General features: G+C 39.4%; 1 protein-coding gene across 5 annotated transcripts in view; it reads left to right on the top strand.

Moving 5' to 3' along the window:
• Positions 1–17,500, top strand: part of LOC139960256 (growth factor receptor-bound protein 2-like) — a 71,047-nt gene that overhangs the window by 14,218 nt on the left and 39,329 nt on the right. For 2 of the 5 annotated variants that reach the window (XM_071958469.1, XM_071958468.1), the window contains exon 4: positions 2,925–3,047. The exons of the other annotated variants lie outside the window; for them this stretch is intronic. In XM_071958469.1, coding sequence (XP_071814570.1) covers positions 2,925–3,047 — 123 coding nt within the window. The remainder of the gene's footprint in view (positions 1–2,924; positions 3,048–17,500) is intronic. 5 annotated transcript variants of the gene reach the window in all.

Here is a 17,500-nt window from a genome sequence, read left to right as displayed (position 1 = left end):
CACTAGACACAGGCATAGGTGCCCAATTTGATTTGGGGGGCTGTAACGACTTGCCCGATATATCATTTTAATCATTGAAAAAAACACATTTCAATTTTTTTTTTCTTTCAGTAGGTGCCCGAAAAATTATCACCATATTGCCCGAATTTTCACAACAAAATTTTGGTTGGCGGGGCTGCAGCCCCCCCAGCCCCCCCCCCCGCCTCCTACGCCTACGGCACTAGAATAGTCAAATTTAAAGAATATGTACTTCTATATTGATTTCTTATATTCATTTGATTTGCTTCCATGTATCAGTGGCGGAGTGTTAATACAGTCAGGGGGGGGGGCGACTCAAATGGACTGCTGGCGCCCTTTTCAGCTTTTACCACTTTTTACTTTTATTGCGATTATTGACTTTTTTATTGCGCTCTCAAATACCCATTGACATTTGTCACATTTTGTTGGTGTAATTTTCTGACAAAATGGCGATGACACCTATTTATTCTTCGTTTATCTGCAAATAAGCAAGGCCCAGATAGGGTCATTTCTGGCGATCTAGAGAGTATCTTGACTCAAAAAATTTCTGTATGCTCCGCGCCAACCTGGGATGGCGCTCCGCTTAGATATAGTGACGAAAGCGCCCCTACAGACCATTCTCGCCCCCCTGACCAATACCCCTGGCTCCGCCACTGCCATGTATCATTACAAGTTAATAAAGGTAGAGTTTGGATGAAAAGTTATAATATTGAGAGAGTATAACTGTGCAAGCTCTCACTGTACAGTAACAATCAGTTTAAAATTCAGGATTTTGTGCTTCTTGATTCGTTTTGAAATGTTTTTGCTATTCGTTTAATACGTGGCACTTGTGGGTTACCAGTGGAATACAATTCGGAAAAGTTAGGCAACCAGCTCCTTTGAAGAAAGCAGAAAATTCCCTTCTTTGTATGTTGTGTATCCAAAAGAACATTTTGTTTTTTTTCCCTCCCTGTTTGATATAAAAACAAAATTAAAGATGAAAAGCAAACATTAAAGTGATCTTCTCCTGATGCTGCTACACAGTTCTCTATGATCAACTTTGATTCCTTAATAGTATGTTATGCTCATCCGATTCCTTCGTTGTAACTATCTATTGAAAAGCATGTCGTGTATAAGGTTTGGCTAGATCTTTCAGTTGGTGAGTGAGATTTTAAAAAAAATTGCAAAAAAAAAATATTGTAAATATGTGTTAAATGCAGGCCAGGAAATTGAATCACAGGAAGAAGAACTTGATGAGCTTGCGGAAGTCGTGAATATTTAATGACCCACAGATAAATCAAATGCATCGAACAGAAAGAGAAAAGAGAGAGAAAAAAATCTGGAATCCTAGTCATTAAAGCTCGCATGAAATATTCATTGCAACTCGGATATTAGGTTTATAATATTTCCATCGGTATATATCTATGCGGTGCTGTTGATATTGAATTTTTGGAAATTTGATGTAATTTACTTACACGCACCGCACTAAAATATATTTCTGTGGTTCATTTTTTTTTAATACAAACACAGCGATTGGGGACTCGGAAATTGCGGAAGATTTTTCATTATATTAACATTCCGTGAAGGGTTTAAAAAAAATTACCACCGACCCAAAAAACAAAAATCTTTTGATAACTGCCAGATTTTGCAGAGAATAACCCTTTTTGGACCACCATTATTGCACAAAGACTTCAGGCACATTATTTGTCACCCCTATCCTACCCTCCATAAGTAAATATATCACAATTCACATATTTTATTGAAATGTTTGTATTGTGATGGCCTTTTTATGCACAGCTTAGAATGTATGATACATATTAATTTATAAATGCATTAGGTCTTTCCAGGCTACAAGGAGGATGTATGTAAAGTTTTACACTGGCTGAAAATTTTAACTTGATATGACTCATACTTTACAAATGTGAGATATTTATGGTGAGGGTATCACTCTGATTAGTGTTCTGAGGAGGCAAATGTAATTCATATGTGAAATCTTTCAAAAAGTATTTCTGCGTAACTTTCACCAAAAAACGATTCATATGTTACGTTATTTAATAGTATTATCAAATTTGGCATTAAGGATTTACTTCGTTCCTCCCTTACCTGTCTCCCCATAACCTTAGCACCTCTTTCTACCGTGTCTAGAATGAACTGATAACCTTTTAACACTGTGCGCCCTCTATGACTGGCCCCTCCGGTCAATTTCCTTCCTTCTCATTCTACCATCCAAAGTGACAAAATCGGGGGGGGGGGGGTTGTCCGGATTTCCTACAGCGATTTTAGTAAGCTCGTCACTAGTAAATATCCAAACCAGTAATGTTTCGGAATTACTTTCGTAAAGAGTACAGTGAATCAAATACTGTTTTTCAGCGATTAAGAGGCAAATTTAAGTAGTGAATAGTAAGCTGGTCGTATTTTCAGTTACATAGTGAATTATACCACAATTGGAGTCTATTTTCGTCTATATAACCTGTCATTTATACTGTACCTGTAAATTATAATTATAACGGTTATTTACATGTGTGTTACGGGGGTCAGGCAGGGGGGGGGGAAGTGCAGGCTAGGCCAAGAAGTGGTACATTATGAACTAATGTTTCAGGAAAAGGCATTCTTAGATCATTTTATTTTGCAGGGGAGGAGGCCGGGTGGGGGGGGATTGAGTATTGGAGGTTGGGGAGAACTACCCAGTCGCAATAGAAACAAGGAGAGCTGGATATTTTAGTACATTTAATCCTTGTACCTCTTCTTGTTTTTCTTTTGGTGAAGGGAAAAAAACGTGCTACGAACTATACTTAAGTAAGTATAATTTAAATGCGTGTTTGAAAGGGTGAACCCATGTGACATGAATTTGCATGTGTATACCCCCCCCCCCTTTATCTGTAGATATTGCATATAGACAGATTCTTTTGTTCGTTTTGTGTCCACAGTTGGTTTTACGGGAAGATATCCAGGAAGCGTGCCGAGGATATGCTTCTTCAAGAGTCGCACAACGGTGCCTTTCTCATGAGGGAAAGTGAAAATTGCCAAGGGGATTTCTCGTTGTCTGTAAAGTAAGTGTAATATACATCTGTACATTTTACAAGTAAGTGTACCTCACATGTAACTCAGCTTGACTGGTATGTCTACACACCTGTTATAACCTGTGTGGGTCCAGGCATCCCAAAACCCCACCTTCCCTCCCCCCCCCCTAACATGGGAGTCGGCTGCAAGGACCTCAGGGGCACACCTCCTTTATTTTAAAATAATGGACCTGCCCCTACATATCTTTACTAGTACGATTAAACATCTCTATATTATAAGTATTTAAAGTACACACTTAAGTACATAATTTTCCAATAGGTGTCTCTTAGTGTTAATTTCTTACTTGACTGGTAGTTCACAGTAAAGTGTACATATTTCTGTACTAGTATGTTAACACACGTCATTACAGTAATACATAACTTATAATGAGAGTAAGAGAAATATTGTTAATAATCTAGATTTCAGGCAACACAAAATTACATACAAACTTTGCATAATCTTTATGCAGGTCTGTATTATTAGTTTGTATTTGTATGTGGTAACATACATACAGATTGGAGATATGAAAAATAGTGTTACGAGGAAGGTTATCTGAACTGAGCTAAAATCCCAACTGGAAATGATTAAGATGGGTACTAAGTTCAAAGGTTTTGCAATTGACAAAAAGTAAAAAAAAACATTGTTTACATAAAGGTATGGTAAACAAACAATTTTTTGTGTTTGATTTATCAGGTGATCAATTCTGTATAAGGGTACAGCCAAAGTGCCAGGAGCCCATTTTAGAAATACATTTTCGTAAGATTTTGGACTTTTCAGATTTGGGGGCGGAAATACCTGTACTACATCGTAGCTGATTGGGTTGAAAGGGACACAAAAGTTATAGCCCAATGCAAGATGCAGCTTAGCTTGGCTCTCTACATATATATACTTATTACTTAGTTCCTTTTTTCTTCTTTTTTTTGCAAATACTACGGTTCCTTTGAACTTGTATAGCAACTTCGATGCCGTACTGGATCAATTATTCCTGACATCGTACGTTCAAATTAATATCGTTATTTAAGTAATTGAATAATAGAAAACTGGAAAAAAAATTACAATGGACAAAAGAGCAAAGAAATTTATTGCTAGAACAGGATTGAAACCAGTGACAGCTGGGCCGGCTACAAGCCTACTCTCTTGTGATATCCCTTCCCTGCCGATTTCTAGGTTGTATGAAATGAAACTGAGGGCTGACCCCTGGTTACACTGTGTAGTCAAGGCTTACAATGGGCTTCTAACTGGTGCCCCCAGCAAAAAAAAAAAAGTCTCATATAGTTATTGCCACCAACAAAGGGGTTGGATAGCTAATTTGGAGAGGGATGGGCTAGTAATCCAGAGATCACTAGTTCGATTCACGCCATAAATGGCTTTGCCGTTTACCTAAATTGATATTCCGATCAAAAAATCTATAAACCCTGTAAGAAACTGGAAGTAAGTAAACCATGTGACAGTTTGAGATTCAAGTGGCATGCTGCCAGTAGCGTAGGAAGGTACTTTTGAGTGGGGTGGCTGAAGACTGATTGCCGGCCTGGGGAGGGGTCTAAGGGGAGGGGGTGTCCCCCTCCCCTTTGGAAATTTTTTGCATATCCAGGTGGCCTCAGATGCAATTTGGTGCAATATAGCACACTTCAACACCCACTCCATTTTGTAATATAATTTTGCATTTTCACCTGCCCTTAGATGCAATTTGGTGCTCCAAATGAGATTTTTTTCTCATTTGGAAATGAAAAAGGGGTTTTCTGACTTGCGAAGCGGGGGGACGGAATGATACTTCCGCCCCCCATATTTTTCACTGGGGGGGGGGCTGGCGCCCCCCACCCCCAGCCCCCCGGTTCCTACGCCCTTGCATGATGCTATGACAGACGAGGATAACTTTTTGATTTTCATATTACGAGAATCTGTGAGTGTCTTTATTGAGAGTTACAGGTAGTTGAGTTGTAGTAACCATGGTAGCGATGTTTTTATCTTTAGCTCTCTCAGCTCATATCGTGTTATATTGAGCCGGCAGTATGCATTCCACTACATAGGTCTAGACATTGTTTTTGGTACTGATGTGTACTTAATAATCACACAATCATGAAAATGATTTTTTTTTAAATTTTTATCGTCAAAACATTGTACCATTTACAGAGATCTCACAAACGAACTGTCCAAAACATGACCAATAGATTTGTTAACACAGACAAATGGTTCTCGTTCAAGCAATTAGTCCAGGAAGTTCATCGGATATATATACTGTATATATGACCCATGAGATTGGTATAGAGAACTTTGGATTGCCACCTGAATTAGTGAAGTTTAAGTAATAAGCCATTCTGCTTCATGCACATGGTAGCTGATTAGCATCGTAAATAACTGCCTTTCAGGCCAATCAAATGTCTGCAGGCAATATTCAATTGAAACTCCAGTTACGAAAAAGAAAGGAAAAGTAAGTCATAGTTAAAAAGAAGTGTTTGACCGATAATCGGTTAATTAATCGGCATCGGGTCGATTATCAGACAATTGGTAAATAATCGTCATATCGGCAAATCCATTGGGCTACCGATTATGCGGAACCAATTATAACGTTCCACATAAAGGATTGTATTTTCCCCGCTTTTGATTCACCACAACCACAGCGGGGAAAGAATGTAGATCATTTGGATTCAACGCTATTCAAATCCGGGAAGGTGCGCTCATCTACAGTGTAATTGTATCGCAAGTTCTTCACTCGAGATTGTACTTTCAAGTTTTGGCAGTTGTCATATCATATAGTATATGTTCTATCATAATGTTTCACATGTCATTTCACTTCATATTGTTGTGTGCACCCTCTCTCGTTTCATGCCTTAACTTACCAGCACGTTATAAATAAACATCGATTAATCATACATAAATATCTCAGTCATCTTTACTCTTCGAGTCCTCTTGGAGCCAACCAAATATCACCCGCTAATATTGCATGGTGACAGCGGTAAACTTCATCATTTTCATCACGGAACAAGGACACTAAAACCAGTTAGAAGTTACGATATCGAACAGCAGACCCTACTTTCTGCAATAACGGGGAGCCGCACATACCATTACATTACATGTGCGTGACCATACTACTAAAGCAACGTAAACGTGCATTCATTGAACGAAAACAAAACGTGAATTCCCAGATATTGTGCATGTCGACATTACTGCTTCATCGCTAAGATATTCAACACATCACTTCAGGGAACTTGCAACTCCTCACTATACTGTTACCCGAGGTTACGTTTCGGTCTTGGAACTTATACCATCGTATAATACTCAGTTGGATCTCGTGGATCTGGTTCTTTGCAAGGCATTGCATATCAGATGGTTGGATGGTCCAGTGTTTGTGATCTTGACGGCTGTGCGGGTCTCCAGAGACGGCTCAGAGTTGAGGTTATCACCGAAGTACTACAGTAGGCTACCTTGCTGCTTGCGTGCCGAGGCTATCCAACGTATTCTGAACGAACTGGTCATCCTTGAATATTATGTTGAACTTTTGCAGCTAGCTCAACGAACATTAATTAAACATGAACTCCATGCATATGATTCTGACTACCGTTCTGAGTGCACCTTCGACGTATTTCATATAGTAACATTATAACTTGTTATGTTTTCATATTAACCAGACTTTCAAGTCGTTCTGGTGAGTTATTTTCGCATTCTCGCTAATAACAAGTGACTATTTCTACATATGTCAGCCCTATCTCTCACATGCTGAGTTAGGCATAGGCTAGCCTAGATAGTAACGATTGTATCAGGCAGAACCAAACTGCAGCTAGGCTCAGACACATAGCTGGTAGACATTTTGGAAAAGTTGGCATTGTTCATAAAGCTCAGTCATTATGAGTGAATTATCGGGCATAACGCCCCCAAGTCTGGATTGGTCATCTGCAGATTTACCTACCGCCTTCCAAAATTTCAAACAATATACAGAACTTATCTTCTCTGGGCCACTGGCTAAAAAGTCCGGAAAAGAGAAGGCAACATACCTTTTGCTTTGGCTAGGCCAAGAAGGCATTAATATTTTTCAAACGTGGAATCTGCCACAGGAAAAAAAAGATGACCACAAAGAAATCTTCAAAAAGTTTGAAACACATTTTCAGCCAAAAGTAAATTATCGGCTGAATCGTTTCCAACTGCAGAAACTGAAACAACTGCCAACAGAGAATGTTGATGATTTCATGACAAAATGTCGCATACAGGCTGACAAATGCAAATTTAGCCCTGAGGAATTAAATAATAGGCTTATTGAACAGCTCATCACTGGTACGGCACACAAAAAAGTGCAAGAGAATCTCTTAAATGAGGATGAAAAACTCACACTTGATGGGGCATTGAATACCGCTAGGACATATGAGGCAACAAAAGCCCATATGGAGGCTTTCCACTCTGCAACTGTATCAGTTGAGTCTATTAGTTATAGGTCCCAGCAGGGACATCGCAGTTCTGGACCCTTTGATGGTAACTCAAAGAAATGTGGAAAATGTGGTCTCAGATACCCCCACAAAAGCAAGTGCCCAGCAGAAGGCACTACATGTAACTACTGTAAAAAGGCTAACCACTGGGAATCTGTTTGTAGACAGAAAAAAAGAGATAATCGGGGTCGTACATCCAATAGAAAGAATGGGAATAACACTAACAGAGGAAGGTCAAAGTCACAAAGGCGTCAGTCAGGTTATCGTGACCAGCCTCACGAAGGAAATCAACCAAGACATGTTGAGAGTATTAACCTAGACCAAAGTAATCAAAGCTTAGAGCAGGAAATAAGTAGACTTAAGTTCGAAACTATTTACATACATAATGTGAATGATAACCAAAAGAAGGCAAAAGATGAAATTTTCATAAACCTTCAGACTCCACTTCGTAACAAACAAGCGTCTCTTAAGGTAAAGGTTGATACAGGGGCACAAGGGAATATCCTACCCTTGCGCATATTCAAGCAAATGCATCCAGCCAAGGTTAATGCCAATGGAATACCACTTCGAAGTGTAACAATACCATCAGACACACATATCATTGCTTACAACAACACTGTCATACCTCACTATGGTAAGGTTAATATTGAATGCAAATTTGATGGTAGATGCACACATGCTGATTTTTTCATTGCAGACGTACAAGGATCAGCTATTCTAGGCTTACCTACATCACTGTCATTACAAGTACTAACATTACATTGCAGCTTGACCACTGAACAAGATATTCACATATTAGATTGCGCCGACCTCATCAGCCAGTATCCCGATCGATTCCAAGGCATCGGAAACTTTAAATGGAGTTACCATATTGTGACAGACGAAAACGTACCACCAGTTGTACATCCACCACGTAGATGTCCCATCCATATCAAAGATGTTATCAAGAAAGAACTGGATGATATGGTACAGCTGAACGTCATCACCCCAGTCACAGATCCAACGAGTTGGGTCTCCAGTCTAGCGTATTCCCAGAAAGCCAATGGGCAATGGCGGATCTGCCTTGACCCCAAAGACCTGAACAGGGCCATTAAGCGTTCACATCATCATACCCCGACGTTGGAGTCTTTTCCAAACTCGATGCTCGTCATGGTTACTGGTCCATTTCCCTAGACAAAGAGTCCAGCTACCTCACCACCTTTAACAGTCCCTTCGGACGATTCCGCTTTCTAAGGCTTCCCTTCGGCCTGTGTGTATCACAAGATATTTTCCAGCAGCGCATGGACCAAATTCTGGAAAAGTGCCCAGGAACCCTTGGGAATTGCAGACGACATAGGAGTATTCAGTTCAACTGAAGCTGAACATGACAGGAACCTCCACAATCTAATGAAGGTAGCACGGGAAGATGGGCTTGTATTCAACCCGAACAAATGCGATATCAAGAAGGACAATATCACATTTTTTGGTCTCCTCTACAGCAAAGACGGTGTTCAGCCAGACCCGGATAAAACCAAGGCCATACAGGCATTAAAAGCACCACAAACCTGCAAACAGTTGCAAGAATTCCTTGGGATAGCAACATACATGGCACCCTTTATCCCAAACCTGTCCTCACACACTGCGATCCTCAGAGAATTAATGAAAAAAGACGCCCAGTTTGAATGGACTGATGCCCAGCAAAAGGAGTTTGAGACCATCAAGGAGCTAATTTGCAGAGCCACTACACTTGCATATTTTGATCCAAAGAAGGACACCATTCTGCAAGTCGATGCTTCCCTCAGTGGGCTAGGTGCCGCTCTTCTTCAGGAAGATAAACCAATATGTTTTGCACCCAGAGCACTCACCGATACAGAGAAGAGGTACGCGAACATTGAGCGTGAGATGTTGGCCGTGGTTTATGCCTGTGAAAAATTCCACACGTACATCTACGGCAAATCATTCATCATCCACAGCGATCACAAACCTTTGGAAATGATACATTTGAAGAATCTATGTGCAGCGCCACCAAGACTTCAAAGGATGCTCTTGAGACTTCAAGGCTATGATGTCACGATCCAATACAGACCTGGTCGAGAGTTACTAATAGCAGATGCTCTGTCAAGGCTGAACCCGATTGATGAACACAATGGTGAGGATACACCCCTGAAAATTCAGTTTATTCACTTTTCAGAACACAAACTGAACACCATAAAGGACGCCACCAAGGACGATCAAGAACTGGTTGCCCTAACAGAAATCGTAGTCAACGGGTGGCCTGAACGTCAACGAGAGGTACCTCAAGCAATACGCAAATATTGGGCATATCGAGATGAACTCTCTGTAGAAGACGGACTAATCATAAAAGGAGATAGAATTGTCGTACCAAAGACAATGCAAAAGGATATTCTGAGAAAGTTACATGAGGCTCACCAGGGAATCACAAAGTGCCAGCTGAGGGCCAAAGCGTCTGTATTTTGGCACAGTATCAACAGAGACATAGAAGACATGGTTAAAGAGTGTCACCTGTGTCAAGAATTTGGTAGGTCACTACCACGAGAGCCACTTCAACCCCAGGAGATCCCGACAGGACCTTGGCAAACAGTAGGCACAGACATTTTCACACTCTACGGGGAAGATTATCTGGTAGTAGTTGACTATTACTCGAAATATCCCATCATCAGACGTCTACCAAAAGGAAATGCAACGAGCCAGACAGTAATAACCTACCTAAAACAGATCTTTTCTGAGCATGGTATTCCCTCCAAACTAATCAGCGACAATGGCAGTCAATACAGTAGCCAACTCTTTACATCCTTCTCCCACAAATGGGGATTCCAACATGTAACGAGCAGCCCCATGTACCCCCAATCAAACGGAATGGCTGAACGTTTTGTACAGACTATCAAGAAAACACTAGCAAAGACTCTCAAGGACAAACAGGATGTTTATCTGGCACTACGCTGCATCCGCACCACACCTGTTGACCACCAGATTCCATCACCAGCAGAACTTCTTTTCAACAGGAAGATCCGTTCAACTTTACCGTCTCAAATCCACAACAACAACCCTGACAAGGACAAGGTTGCTGAAAGACTACAATCCCGTCAATCAAGTCAGAAAATACGTTTTGATGATAGAACTCAGCTACAGCCACCCCTTCTAGCAGGGCAGAATGTGTACGTCCAAGATCAAACGGGAAAGAAAAGATGGCAACCAGCGACTGTCAACAGAGTCAGAGAAGAACCTCGCTCATATCAAGTCACAACACAACAAGGATCAAGCTTAAGACGAAACAGACGACATATCAAGGAAGCGCTAGAAAAACATGTCAGATTCAACACTGAACCCGACATCATCAACAGCGACAACACGACACCAACACCAGCAAACAATAGAAACACCATCACTAAACACAAAGACAACAGATACACATACACACAACTCAGCCAATCAAAACAGACTAGGTCAGGTCGAGTTACAAAAGCCAAAAACTTGCTAGATCTTGAGTAGCCATTTTGTTGTCAGTTGTTATTGTATACATTCCTACCGTTACTGAATTAATAGTCTTTTTTGTTCTCTCTTTTCAACTCCTTTGTTGATGCCCTACTTTCTCTTTAAAAGAAGGGGGATGTCATATCATATAGTATATGTTCTATCATAATAATATAATATAATAAATAAATAAATACCAAATATTAAAGTGCTGTTATCATGAAATAAAACATGCTCAAGAGCACTGTACAAAAGAACCAAATCCTGGAATATAAAATTACCAAACATAAGAAAACCTAAAAGTAATAACAACAGCAGTAAAAGTAGAAGTAAAACATGCTCAAGAGCACTGCACAAAAGAACCAAAACCAGGAATATAAAAATACCAAACTTAAGAAAACCTAAAAGTAATAACAACAGCAGTAAAAGTAAAACCTGATATAAGACAGGGTAATAAACCACATTAAAGAAAATTGAAAATATAAATATACATAAATATGGGCAAAGTAAAGTGAATAAAACAAAGAAATGTGAATAAGATTAATGCCCATACTCGAGCCTAAAAAGATAAGTTTTCAAGTGCTTCTTAAAAGTGTCAATATGTGTGATATTTCTTAAGTGATGGGGAAGAGAATTCCAGAGTTTAGGACCTGCAGCACTAAAAGAACAATCTCCATAAGTGACTTTGGTAGTATGAGGAATGATTAGAGAAAGATGACTTTGGGACCGTAATGCCCTAGCTGGCGTGTAGCGTTTAACTAAATCAGACATATAACTCGGAGATTGATCATTAAGAATACGAAAAACGTGCAGAATGAGTTTGTAGTTTATCCGGCGATGAATTGGTAACCAATGCAGGTCACGGAGTACAGGAGTAATGTGTTCGTAACGACGGGTTCTGGTGATGATTCTGGCAGCCGTATTCTGGACCCTCTGTAGTTTCTTGATTGAGGAGCATGACGTTCCATTCAGGAGAGCATTACAGTAATCGAGACGAGATGTAACCAGCGAATGGACAAGAGACTTGGTTACCTCCTCGTTAAGGGATGGACGAATTCTCCCGATGATACGTTATTGGTTGTAGCAAGACCGACTAATTAAATTGATATGGTTTTCCATAGACAAATATGAGTCAAATAACACACCAAGATTCCGTACTGATGACGAGGGTGGGATGACATCATTGCCCATTCTCAATGAAGGAAGGTGGGTCGTTCGTTTGCTATGCTTTGAATGGAAAAATATCACGTCTGTCTTGTCATCGTTAAGCTTAAGCATGTTATCAGCCATCCATTTTCTGACATCTTCAAGACATGTCTCCAATATATGTAGAGGATTAATTGCATCAGGAAAATCAAGTGGCTTAAACGAAAGGTAAATTTGGGTGTCGTCGGCATACATATGGTAATCAAGGCCATGCTGCCTTATAAGATCGCCCAGTGGTTTAGTATACATGGTGTATAACTTTGGTCCTAGTACTGATCCCTGAGGAACACCATATTTAAGTAACAGAGGTGCAGATTTTATGTTATCAATGATGACGGACTGGCGTCTATTTTGAAGATAAGAAGTCATCCATTTTAAGGCGTTTCCGGTTATCCCATACACATTACGAAGCCGATTTAGCAAAATTGAGTGATCGATGGTGTCAAATGCAGCAGATAAATCCAGTAAAACTAATGCTACTGCCTTTCCGTCATCTATGTTATGCATGATGTCGGAATGTACCTTGATTAGGGCTGTTTCGGTCGAATGTAACTTGGTATAGGCACTTTGATATTTTTCTTGAAGTTCGTTGTCGTCCATGTACTGATCGAGGCGCCGAGCAACAACTTTCTCTAATACCTTTGACAAGAAGCTAAGGTTTGAGACAGGACGGTAGTTTTCAAGGATATTCTGATCTAGGGTTGCCTTCTTCAAATGAGGTCGAATGTGCGCATACTTGAAGTTATCGGGTACTTCACCATTCCGAAGAGATATGTTTATCAGTGATGTAATAATCGGTAGTAGAGGCTCCAGGCAATCTTTGAGTAACCAGGTAGGAATAGGATCCATTTCACAGGATGTGTTACTGGATTTGTTTATAATGTTTCTAATCTCATCATCGGTTGCTGGATCAAAATTTGACAGATTGATCATGACATCGGCAACTGAGTCCCCTTCGACAGGCGTACCATGGCAGTTTATTAAATTGTCACGAATAGATGATATTTTGTTAACATAAAACTCACCGAATTGGTTGGCAAGCTCTTTAGCTGATGTATAACACGGAAGTAGGACGGAAGACTGTTCACCCAACAAATGTCGGGCAACCCTATATATGCCCTTCGTGTCTCCGCGGCATTCTGTAAGTTTACTCACATAGTAATTCCTGCGAGCACTGACCAAGAGCTTGTTAACAACTCTACATTGTTCTCTATAAATTTGACGATGTATTTCCAGACGATGCTTCAACCAAGTTCGCTCCAGCCTCCTACGTTCTTTTTTTTTGCTATATGTAACTCATCAGTATACCAAGGAGAATGTGGTCTAAGAATTATGGTTTTATGACACAGTGGTGCGTGAAGATCAATAATATCACGGATTCCGGAAGTGTAAGATGATAAAATATCGTCAATCGGTCCATAATGTTTCACATGTCATTTCACTTCATATTGTTGTGTGCACCCTCTCTCGTTTCATGCCTTAACTTACCAGCACGTTATAAATAAACATCGATTAATCATACATAAATATCTCAGTCATCTTTCCTCTTCGAGTCCTCTTGGAGCCAACCAAATATCACCCGCTAATATTACAGCAGTTAACATCATACAGTACACTTGCGATAAGCTTAGGGTGATGACGTAATTATTGTTTTTTTTTTCAATTCGCTTCTGGCATCTAAGAAAGCCTCCTGTTATCCATGTTTAACGATTGATAAGAAAGATTTATTGTCTTGACTAAATAAAACTCCAAAACAATATACTTTTTAACCACTTTGGCCGTTTCACCATACGTGAAAACTGGAAAGTTGAAAACGATAACATTAGGTTTTGCTCATTGTGAGTTCTACGTACAGTAGGCTAGTCTGGCTAGAGAACGGTTGAGCTTCATAACTGTTCAGTTCGCAAATGCGCCCAAGATTTTACAAATGCGATAAAATGAGGAAACCAAGGTGGCAAATACGCCTAAAATCAGTCCTCAGTTGTTCTACTGCATTACAGTATTTTGTGATTAGGCAAACACACTTACGCATATTTTTGCGAAAAACACAAAGCAATTTTTTCCCTGTTCGCATGTACCATACGTGCTAAAATAACCCCTTTCAATTCAGTAACTGAACTCACGCACCTGACTACTGTAAAGCAATTCTGTTTTCCAGCGACAAAGTCAATGGGACTGAAGTATGTGATTTCTCTCACATGTACTTTAAGTCAATGGAGAAGGGCCATTGACCTACTGTGTATAATCGTTTGAAACAACGTTCGATCGGAAGTTTTCCCTCACAGTTGGTAATCATTGAAAACGCCCAGGGTTATTTTATTTTTCATATCAGATTATATATTTCGATATCAGATTATTTAATTACGAATATTTGATTTCTGTTCGTCTGCTTTTCACTTTAAATAGGTTGGAGTTGCAACACTGGTAATGGTTATAATACCAGTTGTAAAAGCTTGCCCTAACTTTTTTTTTTTTGCATTTCGTAGCCAATGGCTACTATTTTGCCCCTTCTGTAGTCTGTACAGCACTGCCATTTATTGTGTTCTGGTGGGATTGCAATATTGCGACTCGTCGTTATGTATTACAGTGTTCTTTGTTTGCTTAAGTGTGAAACGTTAAGTCGTTCATTTACATCTTTGATTGTATTGGCCTAGTAGTTGGTAATCATGCATCACACTTACTCGTATATTAGGCCAGTTCCAAGAAAACGATGAAATAATCGGGAAGGGGCATAGGCCCGATTGTCACATGGACTAATCGGTAATCGGTAATAACCGGTTATCATATAATCGATCGAAAACTAGTTTAAAAGCATAAACTTGGTGAACCAGAAATTTACTTCCAAAATAAAAAGGTTTGCAAAGGTAGCCTTGATAATATTGCATAAGTCTTGTCAAGGCAAATGAATGAAACAGAGGTTTTAAAAACTTACCCCCGAGACACTTGCCAAAATTTCAATCATTGCGCATTTTCAGGTGGTCATAGCATATTTTTCTTGGCCAGCATCCTGTGATAACTTAACGATGTTGCAAGTATTATAAAAAAACAAGTGGAAAAGATCTGACTTAAAAACATAATTTAAAGGAAAACTCATGTGGTACATACAAAGAAAATAAATATATATTTTTAATATATTTTCTGTACTATGGACAAGGTTACAATATCTAGGACTTCGAAATGGGAATTTTAACTCTATAAAACGTTTTATTCTCTCATAAATTCCCCTCATTTTCAAGCAGCAGGATGTGTTTCAATGTGGTAACTTTTGACTCACCCTGTCTAGTTTATGTGTAAATAAACTACTATAACTGTATAAGCAGCGACTGATAATAAAATATTGCTTCATGGGGGTATAATGTGTTTACATAACAGTTTGAGGATGTCTGTTACTATTGAAATAGAAACCAGAACGAGTGGATGTGAAATTGTAGATCTAGTCAAACACTTGCATAGCAAAAATTATCTCTGCTGATTTTATTAGCATGTTTATGCATAAGAATTTGACTACAGGTAGCTCTATGTTCTTGCCATGAAGCCCATGATATACTTAACAAGTTGTAATTTCCAACAAATTGTACTTTTTTTTGGAATGAGAAAGAAAAGGTAAACCGAACAGCTCAACAAAATTTAATTACTTGAGTGCAGGTTAAATAATGTCTCTGTATATTTGTTTATTTAATTTGTTTTGGTGATATTCCCCATTTAAAATATACTTAAATATCTGGGATACTCCATTATATAAAGGCTAAATTAATGGAGATTTCACCCTCCCTCAGTCTAGGCCTATTCTGTAATGTTATATATCATTGTACTTTTGTAAATGGAACTGAAGCCTGCTACAGTAAAATGCTCAACTTCCTTGTTCATATTTAGCAACAGAGCAGACATGGAAGATCTCCAATACCATTAAGCCCTCATCAAATCTGTAAAACTGCATTGTAAACATGTTACATCAGTATGGGTACTCATTAGGCAGCCTGTAGGTCAAAATCCAAGCCTGCAATATATGTCAGTTGTTCATGCAGCCCACAAAGAAACATTGACTTTCCAATCTTGCCTTTTATGGTGGGGCTCTTAAAAGTCTTAGGGTTGAGAACATATTGCTCAGTCTTTGGTTTCGTGGGATGTAGTATTCTTTCTGTCCAGGCTTTCTCTTCAACCAATATTTCCCTCTGGCCATCCTAGAATATCCTTCTTTTTTTTTGGTCCTTTTTTGATTGACGAGCCTCTCATATTTACAGGGTTGTCCTGAATGATATAATACTTCAAACAAGCAACTGTCCAGTAATGTTACTTCCATCTTTTTCTGTCCAGGCTTTCTCTTCAACCAATATTTCCCTCTGGCCATCCTAGAATATCCTTTTTTTGGTCCTTTTTTGGTTGACGAGCCTCTCATATTTACAGGGTTGTCCTGAATGATATAATACTTCAAACAAGCAACTGTCCAGTAATGTTACTTCCATCTTTTAATTTTCGCACGGAACATATCGCCCATGCTAATGCTTTTGTTGTTATTGAAGGTGACTTTAACCGCTGTACAATTGACAGTGGCGGAGCGTCCATACAGTCAGGGGGGGGGGGGGGCAGACTCAAATGGACTGCTGGCCCCCTTTTCAGCTTTTTACTACTTTTCAATTATTCACGATTATTGATTATTTTTATTGCGCTCTCATCTACCTATTGACATTTGTCACATTTTGTTGGTGTAATTTTCTGACAAAATGGCGATGACACCTTTTTATTCGTTCATCTGCAAATTAGCAAGGCCCGGAAAGGGTCATTTCCTGCGATCTAAAGAGTATCTTTACTCAAAAAATTTCTGTACGCTTAGATTGTGTCGAAAGCGCCCCTACAGACCATTCTCGCCCCCTCTGACCAATAGCCCTATAACTCCGCCACTGACAACTGAGGAAACTTGTGTTAGCTATCATCAACATGTACAGTGTCCTACCCGCGGAGAGCCAGTCCTAGATCTAGGCTACTCAAACGTAAAGGAAGCTTACATCGCATCACCGATTTCAAAGCTGGACAAATCTGATCATGATATGATTATTCTACAGCCAAAATACCGGCCTATTGTTCAAGAGGCAGAAACCTAAGCTATTGACTGTGAAACAATGGAGCCCTGAAGGTTTTGACAACCTACAAGCCTCTTTAGATCTTAAGGACAGGAACGTGTTTGTCAAAGGCACGGATGGGATAGATGAACTCACTCAAACAATATCTGATTATATAAACTTTAGTGTTGAATGCACAAAGCCTTCCAAACAGATTAAGATTTATCCAAATAATAAACCTTGAATTACGAGGGAGGTTAAATGAATTATTAATTTTCTCCATATAAAATTTCT

The sequence above is a fragment of the Apostichopus japonicus genome, chromosome 19 (genome assembly GCF_037975245.1).
Source record: "Apostichopus japonicus isolate 1M-3 chromosome 19, ASM3797524v1, whole genome shotgun sequence".
Classification (NCBI taxonomy): domain Eukaryota; kingdom Metazoa; phylum Echinodermata; class Holothuroidea; order Aspidochirotida; family Stichopodidae; genus Apostichopus; species Apostichopus japonicus.
This window is presented reverse-complemented; position numbering and strand designations above follow the sequence as displayed.